Source organism: Balearica regulorum, chromosome 1 (assembly GCF_011004875.1).
Source record: "Balearica regulorum gibbericeps isolate bBalReg1 chromosome 1, bBalReg1.pri, whole genome shotgun sequence".
NCBI lineage: Eukaryota > Metazoa > Chordata > Aves > Gruiformes > Gruidae > Balearica > Balearica regulorum.
This window is the reverse complement of record NC_046184.1, coordinates 188152860-188169955: the sequence shown is the minus strand read 5'-3', so window position 1 is coordinate 188169955 and position 17096 is coordinate 188152860. Positions and strand designations below refer to the sequence as shown.

Sequence of the window (17096 nt, the reverse complement as noted above, 5' to 3'; positions counted from 1 at the left end):
TATGTATGAAAATACACAGAAGAATCCGTGGATATAAAAAAATTCTGTTTGCGCAAACTGTGATTGAGTATTACAACACATATAGTGTCAGAAACTCGAGCACGCAATTAATACCAGAAAAGGCGACCAAGAGAAAATTTGGTGCCCAACTCAAATTTTTATTTCTATCCAAGGCAGACACCTCTAAAGATGTAATTACTCTGAGTCCCTGGAATCTACTAATAACATGTACTTTCATTTGAAAACCGGAAGACATAAAACTAAAGTTAGCAGGATGTGAAGTGTCAGAGTTTTCCAGGGATCCCATTGTCCTGGTTCTGGCAAGGATAGAGTTAATTTCCCAAGGAGCCAGGACAGGTGAGCCAAGCGGGCCGGGGGCTATTCCATACCATGTGATGTCATGCTCACCATAAAAGGGGGCTAGTCGGGGAGGGGCGGGTTCCCCGTGGCTCCGGGACTGGCTGAGCGTCCAGTCGGTTGGTCGTGGGATCGGTAAATTGTTCTCTGTTATCACCCACTGTGAATATCTGTTATCAGTACTGTTGTTGATTGTTTCCCTCTCCCTCTCACATCACCCGTAGTACAGGATTCTACATGATTTAGCAGAAAGAGGGAAAACTAGGTAAACCTAGAATGACTTTGGCTCCACAACTGGAGTTCTAGGGTGCAAAACCAGGACTAAATCTTGGTCTTAGTAAGAGGTAAAAGGTTAATGATAACTGCTGATTTAAAAAAACCCCTCACACCCAACAGCTCTGTCCCACTGAAATTTTACTCTCTTAGATGTAATTGTTGCATTAGGTGAGTGAATTTGCTGTTCTGGTCAGATGAAAAGGTGTTCTATAACAATAAAGAGAAATGGAAAGAGAGTTCAGTCCTACAGGACTTCCTCTCTTCATACTCTCCACATACAATTATTTTTATAACTACGTTAAAGGTGTTCACTTGAGTCCACCAACAAAGATTCTACCAACAATGCAGTTCCACAAACACATGTTCAGATGTAGGCTTCTAAACTACGAAATAAATTTTGAAGTAACACATTATTACATAGTTTTGTTTCAAATCATGAGTGAAGAAAACAGTTCCTGAAGCTGACAATTCAAAAGGTGACATTTGGTAATGTGAAATCCTTCTGTCATGACACAAACTGTAGGGAACAAGCCCCAAGCAAATTACATAATCATCACACGACAAAAATGAGACATAAGACCAAACCAAAAACATCTGATGTTACACACTTTACACTTTGAAGCATCTAAAGCAAACACTTGGCTTCAGCAGGGTGATTCACTGGCTGCCTCCAGAGGACAAGTCTGTGCTTCTGCACATTTATCAGGGAGCCACCGCATACTGAATGACACAAATCATTAAGCACAGACAGTGCATCCTCAGGTAGATATCTGGTTCAGCCCTGCTCTAGTCACTCTTCTCTCCAATTTCAGTAGAGCACATCAGGTTTTCTGAGAGTAGATTCCTACTGTCAGGAAAAGAAGGTCTTCCTGTTCAGTTAGTAGGTAGGTTAAAGTCTGTGCTATGCTCAAACAGATTAACCCCACAGCTTGCTCCTGTCTAGGAGAGGGCTGTGAACATGAGATTATGGAATAACTTGGGTCGCCTCTGCTGAAGATGGGCCACTAGAAACTGAAATGCAACACACCAAGCTCCTGTCCATGCTAGAAACACTTAACTCCTTTAATCCAAGAGCTTCTAAATGGAAAATACAGAGCCAGCCTTTAAAAGGAGAACCAGAACCCAGGACTTCACCTAAATCATACAGGAATCCCCATTACATCAATAGAAAAAGGCACATTGCCTTCCTGTGTAGTTTCCTTCTAGAATCTTATCTTTTTTTGAGATGAAGATGCCCATCTCCAAAAGATGACAGAGAGAAAAGCCTAAACTCAAGAATACCCCAGAGCTTCGTGGCTAGGAGACTCTGCTGGAATTGGGAGCTACAGGTTCAGATTCTGTGGTACTTCATAGAGCCAAAAACCTCAGATCTCCTCGATTCTGGGCACATGCTTTAACCAATTTCCTGTGCTGATACGGTTTGCATTTGGGGATAAACTTAATATAGCCCAAGTATTTGTAGTCTTTCTTTTTGGAGAGAGAGAAAGGCAACATTTATGTACTGTCTCTACTTTAGTCTCTGCTCCGGCATGTCTTTGATATCTGGCTTCTGGCTGTCCCCCTGCAGCCTCATGTTTTGTACAATTACAGGCATGTAGGGAAGTCCATGGTCAAAACAGGAGAAGCAATGGATTAAATGTGCTTGCTAGGATTAGGTCATGATTCAGTGGGTGAGACCTGGGCTGCATTTGAGACTTCTGTAGCTAAGAGCTTCTTAAGTTAGAACCAAGGTGGAATCCAAACACCCTGAACAAGACTCCTTGCGATTACAGTTCATCACGCAGACATAGTTTTCTCTCTCTTTTCGCCAATAACAAGACAAACCTATGAATTTAGCTAAAACAGGGGATGCTCTGAAGACAGTGGAAATACAAGTTTGACTGAAAAACTACTGATCTTGAAAATTCTCAATAACATTACACCTGACATGATAAATACTTAAAACATTTAGATTAAGACTTCTGATTCTGCTAATACCTTAAGGTCAACACACAAGAATTTTCACGTTCAAAAAGCTTTGCAGAAATTTGGTCCCAAATTAATTAACCCCAAATCAGAGTACATATTAAAAAGAACTGATGTTCTTACATCTAAGATGTCAGACTTAGCAACACAGAAAGGCACCACACTTACGACAAACACCTGCAGCCTCTTCTGTAGTGAAATGTTTCTACTATCATACAGATCACTAAACACCTTCAACCAATTCCCACTGCAAACCTCACATTTTACTGTTGAAAGTGATTTGAAAGTTTTTTTTCATGGTCTGGGTTAGGGTAAAAAAAAAAAATCATCATCACAGGCTAAATAATAAAGTCTTTTACAATTTTTATTTAAATCTTTTAAACTTGTTTTAGCATTTGAAATTTAAAATTTTGGTCTTTTTTGTGTTTTATGTGACAAAAGCTTCTTGATTCTCCACAATGAACTCTTTACAGATCCCACACACGGAAAGTATCTAAGCTCAAACATTAACAGCATCTATGACAAAGATTGTCATTGATAAAAAGCTTTCAACAATGTTAATAAATATGTATTATCAGAAAGCAAGTATCTGGTAAAGCAGTAAGCAGGGACCAGACACAAAGATAAATTCCATTTGCTCTGTAACCAAATATATTTTAGAAAGTAACATACCCACTGCTTTGGCAGCCAAAATGAACTCAGAGCCAGAAAGAACTATGTAAGGAATCTACTTACCTGTGCCAAACAAGAGGCCAGGGATGAAACAACTAAGTTGGTTCAGACATGTGAAAGTTGTCATTCTAAACCAGAAGAAAGGGGAAAAGACACATTCATACAGTGGAGCTCCTTACCATACGTTATATATGGATCAATATAGCCCTCTACTAAGGAGCTGAGACAAGAAAATTGCTTAATAACTGGAAAGGAAATGTGCCCTTTGTGCAGAAACCTTTTTATTGTTTCACTACTGTCTGGATGCGAGAGATCTAAATTTTCTGTTGCTAGACCGTCAGGGCTCAAGGACTGAAAAAGACTTAATGAATCAAGTCTATTCACCTGCAATTGCAGCTTCATTCCTCTCCCCCATTATCATACATCAAGATCCATCATAAATGGATTCTACGTAAAAGCATCAAGAGCAATCTTAAAACAGTCACTTCTTTTACCCATATGTCTCCCACTGGAGTGCTGTTCTAGAGCACCGCTCTCCTATGTAGCCAGGAGGTTTTTTGTAATTAGATAAAAGTTATTCACAGCCATTTGACATCCAACTGAGCTCTAAACCAGCTCTGGCATTAACTAGTAAGTTTGGGGTTTGGGGTTTTTTTTGTGGTGTGGGTTTTTTTGTTTTTAAATCTCTGTTGTTTACTTACCTATTTCTGACAAAACTCATTTTTAGTCAAATCAACCAAGTTCTTCCACTCTCCTTTTATAAAACAGGCTCCTCATTCTCCTGAATATCCTAATAGCTCTTTTCTACAACACCTGGATTCAACTTCATTTCATCTTTTGTAAACGTGAATTACCAAATCACAGATGAGGTCTCAGCAGAATCCTGTAAAATGCTAGTAAACATCCCAAGCTGTGCTAGCAACTGCCCTGATGCATTTTATGATCACAGTAACCTTTACAGATACATTACACTGGAGATAATACCTATCCTGTGAGTCAAATAGCTTGCCTGCTTCCTCCTCCTCCTTATCAAGTTTCAAGTGAGGAGATCCCCATTTATAATTTATTAATCTTATGCATGACCTTGCATGGCATATAACTGCATTTCAGTCAGTTCAGAGGTACCATTCAAACAATGCTCCTTTAGACAGTTAATGCATGCTCTTGTTGATCTTTTACCACTTCTGGAATACAGATTTCCTGTGCCATTGGAGTTGTATAGATGAAAATGCCAAGTACTTCTAGAACATCTTGATAGCTGAAAGATACCCGAGTGCATTGGTTTCTGAGTGATTAAGAAGGAATATATTTACATTCTAGGCTAGCTGTGCATCATGCTTTAGCATTCAATGCTTTCCTATTTCATCCACAATTTAGAACCTTATAAAAAAAACCCCAAAACAGTGAGGTTATATTGAATCTGCTGGAGCTTTTTAGAGATAGAGATCAAAAAACATTCTGTACTATGCTTTGAATTTTGCAGCATAGAGAAAGGCAACATGCAGGTATCTGGCCTCAAGACTCCACTGCGTACCTGCAATTCTTTACACCTGCATTCTCTAGTCTGTCTATTTACTTCCCACCAGCCTTCATATCCCCCAAAGCTGTATCCTATATATATATATATATATATATATATATATAAAAAACCTGATATTCAGCCTCTTTTTCTAGGTGGCATGTTCCCAGGCACTTCAGACCTCCATCCAGCTCTCTGAAGCTGCACAGAAACATTTACCTGTGAGTGTATTACTTGTCCAGACTGAGCAGCACAACGCCACCATACGAGATGGCCTAGCAACATACATGATGTGCTTCTGAAAAGAACCCCAAACCCAACACCCTTCTATTTAACTACTGTTACCAAGATAAGACTAGATTCTTTCCCATCAAAAACAATGGATCTATTTTTCAGACGAGAGAATGAGGCTCAGTAACTAAAAAAAACCAAAACACCACACTGAAATTCTATGAACCTAATGCACAGTTGGAAGGCTATTATGGGCAAATCGGTGCTCTGGATGGTAAAGACCTATCAGAGGATGAACTGGGGAAACAACCTACAGATAAAGCTGTGTGGGCATATAAATTAAGATTCTCAGTCTATCATGTGTCATATCTTTGCTGGAAAGGAATGCAAGGAGACTTGAAAGTGCATATAGCTGCAATTAAGAGAGAAAATAGGGTATTTCCAAGGTACTTTTTCCTCCTTTTTATGCAATCTTTCTTTGTGTAAAAATTAGAAGGGTGTAGTAAGCACAAAACCACACCTTTTACAAATATTTTATTGAAAAGGCTACATGCACAACATGTCAGATTTACAACCTGTGTAGAAAAGTACTGTTCTAACACACACGGACCTGAAGTCCACAGTAAAAAGTGATCAAACCATCAACAACCAATCTCAAAACCTCATGCTTGCCAGTCCTCTTGTATCCATTTGCAGTACAAGTCAGGGAAATGAGTGGAAGTTAGGCTCACACTAGCCAGTCTTTTGCACCTCTGTTCAGCATTTGCTGATATTTACTTTTATTTTTCAGCTCTCTTAGCAGGTGATTTTTTAAAACTCATTCATGGTAGAAGAACTTTAACTGGTTCCAGTTGCTCAGCCTGCTCTTGTAACTTACTAAATATTTTCACTCATTGGTGGATTGCTTAGTCACCAGATGCTCCCCAAAACTGCACTGCCAGTAGTGTCACACTAAATCAGAGGTAGTCACTCTGCTTTTGACCCTTTACTATCCAATTCAGAAAAAAACCCAAACCCTTTTTAAGAAAAAAAAAAACTAGTTTAGCTTTCAAATTCCCAAACTCATCTTGGGCTTTAAGCACTCCAAGGATCTGCCTGCAAGACAGCTTCATTTGTACGTACTATCTTTTGAAAAATAAGAATAAAGAGTCAGATGAGATTTCAGATTTAACTGAATTTAAAAGCTAGGTAAGATTAAACTTAGTCATGTTTGTTTTTTAAATTGAACAAAGCAGTTCTGTGCCTGATCACAAAAAGAAAAACAAAATATATGGAAAGCACCACAAAAAGTAAGAATAAATGAAACTTAAGTATGTTTCATATAATTTTCTAAATCTACCTGCTACTTCACAGTTTTACTGAGATGTCTCTTGGCTGCATAAACCCTAAGAGCTAACTCTGCCAGAATGGTGCCTTTCAGAACACAACCTCTTCAAGGCTAAAGCAGCTGAAGATGTAACACAGAAGCACTTAAATGCTGTCTCTTGAAAGAGACTATCTTAAATGCAACTTGTGGGGAAAACAGAAAAAGAGAAAAGCTGACCAGTCTCTGTAGACACATCGTTCTTTTATCTGTCACCTTCAACTTTCATTCTGATTATTGGAAGAGAAGGCTGCAGTATCATTAAGTTACAGCTCCTGGACCTAACAGTTCTTTCCCTGCCCTCTTCCTGGGAATTTGATTATTTTCACCCACTTTAGTTGTTTGGTTTGTTTTTGGAACTGGCTTGCTAAAGCTGTGTGTTTTGAGTAGGGCTTTTTGTACTTTGGGATTTTATCTCAGCCCATGGTCCTGTTGTGGTCTTTGTCCTACTTTAAATGACCTCTCTGCATTTCATAAGATTTTTCTAGGGTTGTTGCAATGCTTCACTATGAAGAGGTCATCATGAAGAACACCCACTATCCTACTCACAGTAACTTACATCTTATTGAAATTATAATTCCATATTAACCATTTTAAGAATTATTAATGAAGCAATAATATAGACTATTGGTTTGGCATTCATAGTTCTTATTGCAGCTCTTTCTTCAATTGCCTTGGAAGGCACATCCATTCTACCTTTGAATACAACTATCAATATGATCCAAGGGAAGCACAATATCCATGGTATTTATGGAGATGGCCCATATGTAGAGCACCAAAGGGAAAGGATGAGTGAAACTGTGGAGAATGGCCTTCTGGAAAAAAACCCTGATAACAGGCACAGGAGATAAACCATATGCTCATAGAATAGCTGATTAATCAAAAGGGAAAGAAGGTGTAGCCAGCTTCTCTAGTAGCTCTAATACCATTCACTTGAGACTCATCTACAAGTTATTAAGTGCTGTACAGTCACTTGAAAAAATCTGAGGCCCTGTGGATGGTGTCCTCAGGCACCTGCTCCAGACAACTGCATTTGCTGAAGGACAGCTGGAAAGCCCTTTGTAGTGTGAGAAAGAGCTTCTCTTTGGCAAAAAGAAACAAGAACAGCACTGTGCATAGCTGTATTTACTACCAGTGAATTCAGTCCTTCCAACTTTGAAACCCTATGTAATTACAGTTTCTTAATGGCTTTAAGTGGCTGAACTTACATGCTTCTAATTGGTTTTTAACTCACATTACACAGTAGCTGTTTATATTTGTGCACAGCTAGCCTATATGTTTGTAATGACCTTGTTATCTTTCTCCTCTTCTTCCTTTCCCTCATTTGGATAATAAACTGCTCTAGACGTAAAACATATTGCTGCATGTCTGCAGAAATAAGAAAGGGAAAGGAAGTTATATTACCAGGATTTTAATGAAGTTGAAAAGTGTCATGATCATGTAACTCATGTAAGCTGACAAAACCTCAGTCGTTTGACAGTCAAAAAAAGACAACTGTAATCATTTACTATTAATAACACATGCACAGCCATATCTACCAAGCCATACGCTGCTGATTCATCCATTAGAAAAAAGCAAAACTAAGAACAAATTCCGGGATTCAAAGTTGCAACTTTCAGTTAGATATGACATTCTGGCAAGAAAAGCATACCTGGACCCGTGCAGACAACACAGTAGCCTTGCCCAGGTGAAAATGAAGGAAAGGGAGTCTAACCGCCTGGTCTTTTTCTGTTGCTACCTTGGCCCTCAGTCTACACAACAACTTTTAGAATCGAAGGAGAAAGCATGGAGGCAGAGCAATGTCAGGCCCTATAAGCTGCTGGCATGGCTGTGGCAGCCTGGGCATGCGTGGGGAGCTTGCGGTCTTGATGAACTCTGGAAAAATAATGGCCGGGAGAGCTGCTCCACAACCATGAATACTTTGGTTCCCTTCCCAGTCCCAGCCCCCCTTCACAACTACCACGTGCCTGACAGCGGTCTGCAAGATAAGGCAGCCATGACTACTTTTTGGAGTACAAATAGAACAAGAGTAAATCAAAATTAATCTTAAGCTATTTCTTTGTTAATAGAAGCCTGAATACTCTCACATCTACACATCAGGGATGTAGCAATACAACTTGAATCTCACAGGGTAGAAATATAAAGAAATTATCATCTAAATCTGTAGCATTTTCCAACTGATGACACACCAGCCTGTATTCATATTGTACGTGTGGTGAAAGAGGATTTAACAGAAGTCCTTGATGCGCAAAGTTCTAGTCTTTCCATTTTTATGAAACCCAGTACAAAGTCAACTTAAAACCATTAAGTTTGAGCTTCTGAAAAATAAAAGCACTATTTGTTTTTAAATAATTAATCAGATAATAAAACTGAGAAACTTTTTTCTCTATTAAGTTAGCAATCTTCATGAAACTTTATTACTTCCATCAACCAGATTGCATCCAATTAAGATACAGAAAATGCTATCAGCCTAAGTTATTCTAAATGATAGGGCATTAAGTGAAAATACTAAATAAAAATCTTTTTTAGACTCCTCTGCCTGCATCTCTGATCTTTGATTTAGGTCAAACTGCTAACTACTTACATTAGACAAACTTCCTACTTACATTAAAAACCAAGAAGAGATCCCACGCAAAATTTCCCCTCTTTTTGCCCCATAACAGGGTTATTTCTTTCCCATCAACAGCATAGTCAGGGAATAAAACAGATGAACTGACTGCAATGCCAGGGGGCTATTATAATATTGCCAGATGCAACCTGAGAAGCTTAATATGCTTCATACAAGACTCATCCAACTGATTCCAGACACTCAGCCCACAGTAGCACCTGAATCTCAGCAGGCTCAGTTAACACTTCACAGCCTTGTGGGCTAGACATGACTGATGACAGTCATGGAAACCAAGTTTTAGGGGCATTCTCCAGCTGCAACTAAGGGCTGTAACTCCATTCCCAACATGCACATCCAAGTACTGGTACCATCTTTGCAAAATAGGAGACGTTAGATGCTCATGGAAATGGATGAGTTCAAAGAGTTCAAATGCTTGAGGACAAAAGACATTCACTGTGGGTACAACTGTGAAACAACACACTCAAACGAGATGTTTTCAGGATGCAGCCTTACTTATTTCAGCTTGTAATAGCCAGGCTTTAGCTCGAGAATGGAGACATCTCATTTAGGTATCTAAAATTATGTGTCTGCATGCAAGTTAGGACTTTAAACTACCATTATAGCAAGTGGAGATCTAGTCAGTACAGACAGTGGAGCCTGGAGAGCTATTCAGTGCAAACTGATGTCAGCTGAAAAGCACTGACTGTACTACAGCTAGTGACTAAATCTTCAATAGTTATAACGGGAGTTTAGATCCAAGGCCACATATAGAAACACACATGTAGACACCTAAAATTAGATGTCTCAGTATGCAGCTGAAGCACTGATATTTCAAACAAATGTCTCCAGAACCTTCCTATAAGTCAGGCTGGGTTTGCAGCGTAGAGCTTTCAGTGTAGTGAAGAGATTGAACAAAGGGAAGACACAAGGGAAGATTAACTGATCAGAATATACAGGAAAATGAGACGTGACAGAACACCTTATAATGAATATCGTAAATTATGAACTCATTTACATCTCAAAATGTGTGAAATAAGTCAAGATAGAATAAAAGTTAGAAAAAAAAATCTAACAGAAGGAGAAAATAACCAAGACAAAAATGTCATAGACATGTCTGTTTTGTCCATATAAAGATATTAGATTTAACACATTTTAAACAGAAATCAGTGACAGAAAAAAAAATAGATTTTCCCTAAAATACTCTACAACCAGCATTGTGAAAGAGATCTGAATGCATTTGCCTTTTAACCTGCTTTTTAATTTGCTGCTGCAGAAGGTGACAAAACAGGTGTAGGTTGCTTTTTAATAAAACCTTTGCCAAGTTCCATTTATTCTAGGAATAGCATGTTTTAGAAATCTCATATTTATAATCCTAACAAAATGGGCACAACAGTAATGCAAGCTGCTCTGGCAGAAAAGCAGCATGATAAAGTCAGCTTTTCCAGCAACAGCTTCTTGTAGTGTCCCTGACTGCCTCTTTAAGGGCTGGAAGAGACTGGGACCACCAAGACCTGGTCAGTTATCAGGTCAGGGAGTTCCCAGAGAAGGCTGAGGGAGCTCTGTTACGAGGTTGGTTCTCATGGCCACTCTCAGAGCAGAAAGAGCTGGATCTAAACAACATGCTTTTGGATTGCTACGGTTTATTTTGGTCAGGCGAATGACCTTGTCTTGCACTACTCTGTAAGTTTTGTTGAGTTAATAAAACAAATTTGAAAGATGGTCCTGAAAAGACTGAAGACTGCGTCTGCCCTATTGCAAAAGGGACTACAGAACCAAGTAGACGTAACCTGAACTACCTTTAATGCAGCACAGCACTAGTAGCAGTATTAGAAAAGCTGCAGGAGCAGGGCTTATGGGCAAGTTTTCCTTGCCAATAGTACTTGAATTGTGGACTAGATTTCTCCTATGTGTCAAAGCCAATACATGAGCATCCAATATGCAGTACAGTGAGTGCTTAAATCCATCACTATTTCTTTACCTTATCAGAAGGATATTTGTTATATCTCCATCCAACTTTTATGTAACCTACCTGTAAAAGGCAGGAGGGTAAGTCTGTTCTACAAAATTTGCAAGAGCACTCATGCACTCCGTTTATCACTCTAAGCTACAAAAAGAGTAGCTCCTACCTATAATTGTTTTGGAATGAGATAGCTCCAAATCAAGCTGCTACAACCATGCTTCATGGTAACTTTCTCTCCTCATCATCTTGTTGCAACACAGAAGAGAATCAAGTCTCGTCTGCAATCATACTCCTCCATAGCTGACCAAAAGCTATGTTCCTATTATTTTTAGTTTGACTGCAGGTACCTGGAAATACAAACATCTATGAAACAATTTCTAAAATGTGCATATTGTAGGTAATTTCCAAACAGAGATGCTTTAAAGTTAAGCTACTCCTAGACTCAGCTCTGAAACTCCACATGGACATCCTCAACCAAGAGCTAAGTGGCTTTAAGTCACTGTAGCTTGCTATGACTTCATACTTTCAGTTGACTTGTCTCAGCTTTCCTTAATGCCTTTTATGAAGGCCCTCTACATAGTACTGACAGAGATCCTAAAATTAATGTGTAGAAGAGGATGTTAATCTAAGTATTTATATCCAGTTTCAGCCTTGCCTATCATGTTTAGTCTTCTACAGCACTCACACAGAAGGAATGAATAAGACAACTGAAATCACCATTTAGGGTGGTTTTGGGGTTATCATAATCATAGAATGGTTTGGGTTGGAAGGGACCTTCCACATCATCTAGTTCCATCCTCCCTGTCATGGGCAGGGACACCCTCCATTAGACCACTAGGTTGTGGGGTTTTTTGGGTTTTTTTGGTTTTGGGTTTGTGTTTTTTTTTTTTTTTAAATGAACTGATGTAAAACCCCTTATATATCTATGTCATCTATGTCTTCAGAAGGCTACAGTGGAGAAAAGTTATAAAACATCTTTGAAGACAAAAAGGAAAGCAAATAAATTTACCCATGTCATCATGTACATTTCAGTATTTAGAAATGAGAAACAGGTAAATGGAAACAAGGATGAAGAATTATTTTCGTCTTGGGCTACAGAAAGAAAAGATCACCCAGGTCAGTTTCCCTGGTGGCTACAGTAAGCTGTTCTTAATGGGAACAGGAAAACTAGAGCACTAAAAACTTTGTAATACACATCTGGGTTTACTTGTAAGGGCTCATCGTCCAGGCTCTTAAGCCACATAGAAGCCTAGAGATGCTCAAGAAGAGAATTCTTGTTAACAGTGCTATATTGGTTTTGCTAGTTTGTTCGATTACTACAGATCTATGTATTTAAATAACTATACTTTTAATCCTAAACTTTGCTAAAGTAGATACAGAGTAATTTAACAAACAAGATACAGTATTTCTAGAGGTTATGTCACCCTTAAAGCCAATATGTGGGATCACTACTGCAGTGCCAGGTACCCCAGTACATTCTAAAATCACCACAGAATGACGGCACACACTTCCTCCACTTAACACAGTTTAGGATTTGATAATAAGCTGTGGTCGTCTTGTGAAAGAAGCATCTTCCAATGACCATTAGCAACTAGCAAAGTCCCTTCTGAGAGGCTTGTAGCAACTTGTACAGAATTTATGACTGGTCTTTAACCACATCCAATATTAATAAATTTGTCTTAAATAAAACTCAACACCAAAGCACCAGATTATACTGAGAACAAAATAAACCTAGGTTGTGGATTTATTTTTGTTGTTCAAATGTACTTAAATAGCAGTCACATTTGGATTTTAAAATGTTCTGCTTGGTTGCTCTAACATTATACGAAAACAGCCACAACCACATGAGACCTGGCAGCAGGTAACAACAGATAATAGATTGAGAGCAGCCCTGCAGAGGACTTGGGGATACTGGTGGATGAAAAACTAGCCATGAGCCAGCAACGCACATTGGCAGCCCAGAAAGCCAACCGTACCCTGGGCTATATCAAAAACAGCGTGACCAGTAGGTCGAGGGAGGTGATTCTGCCCCTCTGCTCTTTTGAGATCCCACCTGGAGTACTGCATCCAGCTCTGGGGTCCCCAGTAAAGAAAGACATGGAGCTGTTGGAGCGAGTCCAGGGGAGGGCCATGAAGCTGATCAGAGGGCTGGAGCACCTCTCCTATGAAGACAGGCTGAGAGAGTTGGGGTTGTTCAGCCTGGAGAAGACAAGACTCCAGAAAGACCTTATAGCAGCCTTCCAGTACCTGAAGGGGGCCTAGAAGAAAGCTGGAGAGGACTGTTTACCCTTAAGGGCATGGAGTAATAGGACAGGAGGTAATGGCTTTAAACTGAAAGAGGGTAGATTTAGATTGGACGTAAGAGAATTTTTTTATGATAAAGGTGGTGAGACACTGGGAACAGGTTGCCCAAAGAGGTGGTAGATGCCCCATCCCTGGAAATAGTCAAGGCCAGGTTGGATGGGGCTTTGAGCAACTTGATCTAGTAAAAGATGTCCTTGGCCACAGCAGGGGGTTGGACTAGATGATCTCTGAAGGTCTCTTCCAACCCAAACCATTCTGTGATTCTGTAACAGCTTTATTCACACAATACTCTGGGTAATGGGCAGGTTTGGTGTTGCAAAGCCGAAGTTAATCTTAGAATGAACTAAAGTTTGTGTTTCACTACTGTAGTCTCAGAATTTATATGATCTTCTTTTCCTCTTGAATTTCTTGAAAACACTTTTCAGAAGTATTTTATTCCTTATTTTAAAGAGAAAAAATGAGGTTAAAGTTGCTTAACTTTTATCCCAGAGACTAACCTTAATACTGATACTTTATTTCATTTCAAAGCATGAAGTATTTACGACTCATTCTAATTTACATAAATTTTCTTATTTTATTATGAAAATGGCATTTTTCCTTTGCAGAGACATATAGAACATGGTCTCTCTTATTATGTCAAGTAACATTTAAAAGCCCTTAGCTGTAACTTGGGACTGTTATAAAATGTGCTCAAGATGAGTCATCTTCATTCATTTATTCTGCAATAGGAAGAATTCATGAATGAGTGATCTGCAGTAATTCACTTCTACAAAGACAGCCCATTCATACATTTCAAACCTGGTTTTCTGAATCACTGCAATGTAGCTGATTATTTCACCTTAACAGAAGAAAATTTGGCTTAAGGAAAGTTTCCACAGAAGTCAGAGTATTTCTAGTATGTGAGAATAGTTTCATAGATTTAAAAGAGCTCTTCTGAAAATAAACATTTTGGTCTACCACATGGATACACAGACAGATATCTTCCTATCTATCTAGCAAGAAAAGCATAGCATCTTTGGAAAGTAAGAGACTGACAAATGGTTTAAATTGAAGTTGCGTCAAGGGGGAGCAGAAGTTATCGCTATCAGACAAACCACTAGGCAGCCAAAGAAAATATTTTATAAAATCAGAAAAATGGTCATTGGCACACAGAAGTGCTCATTTGAAGCTGTGTATAAGTCAAAATACGTGCAACAGAAAAACAACTAAGATCCAAGATTGCTAACTACAGATCTATAAAGCAACCATGCTGCTTATTTTACAGCAATATAAATGTAAGACACCAAGACTAAAATATACAAGTTATTTTAAGTCATCAAGACTCCACCAAAATAAAGGAATAGGACTCGTCAAGGAGAAAAGGTCCCTTTACCACCACTGCTCTTTTGCCAACCTTAAGAGATTTCAAACTAAGAAAAAATGTTAAGAGCCTTTTTACCCAATCTTAACTGCCATGGAAGAGGCCCATATTAAGAAGCCACTTCTCACTTATCATAGTTCCAAAACAGTCAAAGCTTTACAGATCATCATGAGTTATACCAGCAAACAGACAGTAAGTCAGTACACAGACCTGGGTATAAATGCAGCATTTTCTTCAGAAGCTTAGCTCACAAGAAAAAGCATGTGTGCTTCTCCATTAATTGGTGCTGTAAGTTTTCATTACTTCATTGATTCAAGTACAGCTCTAAAATAGTCACTTTATTCACACCTCTTCTCCTGGAGAAACATTGACTCTCCTTATTTTCAGGTTGAGAATTTTTACCCTATGCATAAACGATCTAAAGGATAGTTCTCTTTACAAATAAAATAACTGACAAGAGCAGCACAAAGATTGATGGAGCATCTTAATGTTTCCAACAGACAGGGATATGCTGCAAGAAAATACAATTAACATTATGGTTAGTTTTAGAAACAATCCACATTGACTTCAGTAGACAGTGCAATCTCGAGGTGAATTGACCAGCAGTAAAGCATAAGAGAGATGTAGAATTATCCAAGGAACAGTGACTTACCACATCACCCAAACTACTGTATCTGGGTATCTGCACTTTTACTGGGGATCCATCCAGAAGGAGGTTGCTACCTCTCAACTTCCATTCTTTCATTTTAGTACAATACTTACATAATTTCAATTTAAACATACAACCATGCAAATTGTCTTGTAAAAACCTGAATTTACATTTTATTGTTTTCATCTGTGGTCAATGTGTAACATTCCAAATTCTTACTGTCCTTTGTAACCTCAAATTATTTCTCTTTTTCCTTGGATATCTCTTAGTTAAGACTTTACTCCAAAGAGACAATATATTTGTTAGCCACCATTTTGCTAAGTATAAATTAGAACACAGACTTAGAAAAACAGTACTTGAAAATTTTCTGTTCCTTAAAAAAACGTACTATGTTCAATATTGAACTGAAGCCCTTGTTATTTGTAGAATATTGAACATCCCACAAAATATGAAGTAAATGAAGTTCTCAGAACCATTTTGAAAAGGATAAGAGAACACTTGTAACAAAGTACTAAGTGTCATGAAAAATCTGCCTGTACTAATGCTTTTCCTTCAGGTGGATTCTAAGTGTGATACAAGACAAGAACATATTAACTGCAATATGCAATATATGTGTTGAACATAATTTCAATTTTTCTTTGGGCAATACATGCTGTGGTTTTGAAAAGTAGTATACAGATATACATTCTTAACGTATGTATTACTACCTCTTTTTACATAGTACCTCACAGAAAAAGCTGAATATGCATTCTTTGCAGAGACTTTTAAGTCAATACAGTCAGAAAAGAGTATAAAGATGGGTAAATATTTACAGGAAAAACTGAGATTGGAAAAAAGTATTAAGAAACATTATAATGACTAAATTAACTTCCCACTAACTGCATCTCCAGTAAATTTCACTCATCTTTGCTTTCTACATGCTTTTTTTTTAAACAAGAATCTCTGCATGTTTATAATGTTTCTTCCAAACCATACTCATTATGTATTTCTGCATCTTTAACTTTGATTTGACCTAATAACTGAGTTCATACAGTGAAGAAAAGAACAGGGAACTGATGTGAGCTTTATTTCTTTAGAGTCAATGTGGCTGTAACCCATTTTGCAGACTTGTCATCCATTTTGTAGCCAAGTGAACTATATTTGAGAAGTTCTGTCAGAGCAAAAAGGACCACCAGTACCAAATTACTTTCTACAATCTACACCATCTGTAATTGTTTACTTTATACACATCTCTACACAGAAAACAGGAAAGTAGGTATTTCTCACTAGTTGCAATACATACAATGACAGAGGTACAGCATTAATTACTAAGGGAATTTCTTCTTTAAGCCAGACAGACCCAATAAACCAAAGGTAGAAAGATCCATCAGCATAGCACTCATAAAACACAGAAATGTCTCAGGAGTGGCAAGTATAGACCAGAAAAGCAACATTCATAAGATCATGTGCAATTCAGATTCTGTTCTAAGATTAGTGAATGCACGGATATGAAAAACCTTTATGCCCTCTGTTTTACTACCAACTATAAGCTGTATTTTCATCTCCTGGGAAGGGGAAGAACAAGGAGAATGTCTATTATGACAGGACATTTGTAAAAGCTGTGAAACTGATTGGGGATGTAGGTTCCTAGATTGCCAGTGCCACTTTTCTGAAAAGTTCTAAAGACCGTACCTGAGCTTACACTTGGTGAGACACAGGAAAAATTGTCTAATAACTGCTCACACTCACTTTCATATTTAAAGCTCACAATAGTGAGCTGCCTACTTGGAAAACAAGAGGGACCAAGCAAGGATAAAAGCTGTACCATGAAAGGTTAGAACCGTATCTATAAA

At 38.3% G+C, this 17096-nt stretch overlaps 1 protein-coding gene across 8 annotated transcripts in view; it reads right to left on the bottom strand.

Annotated features, from left to right (window-relative positions):
* The window catches only part of FNDC3A (fibronectin type III domain containing 3A), a 126131-nt gene that overhangs the window by 59814 nt on the left and 49221 nt on the right, over positions 1 to 17096 (bottom strand). Inside the window, exon 2 of one of the 8 annotated variants that reach the window (XM_075741852.1) lies at positions 3334 to 3398. The exons of the other annotated variants lie outside the window; for them this stretch is intronic. Within the exon in view, the coding sequence (XP_075597967.1) occupies positions 3334 to 3397 (64 nt within the window). The 5' untranslated portion in view covers position 3398. The remainder of the gene's footprint in view (positions 1 to 3333; positions 3399 to 17096) is intronic. 8 annotated transcript variants of the gene reach the window in all.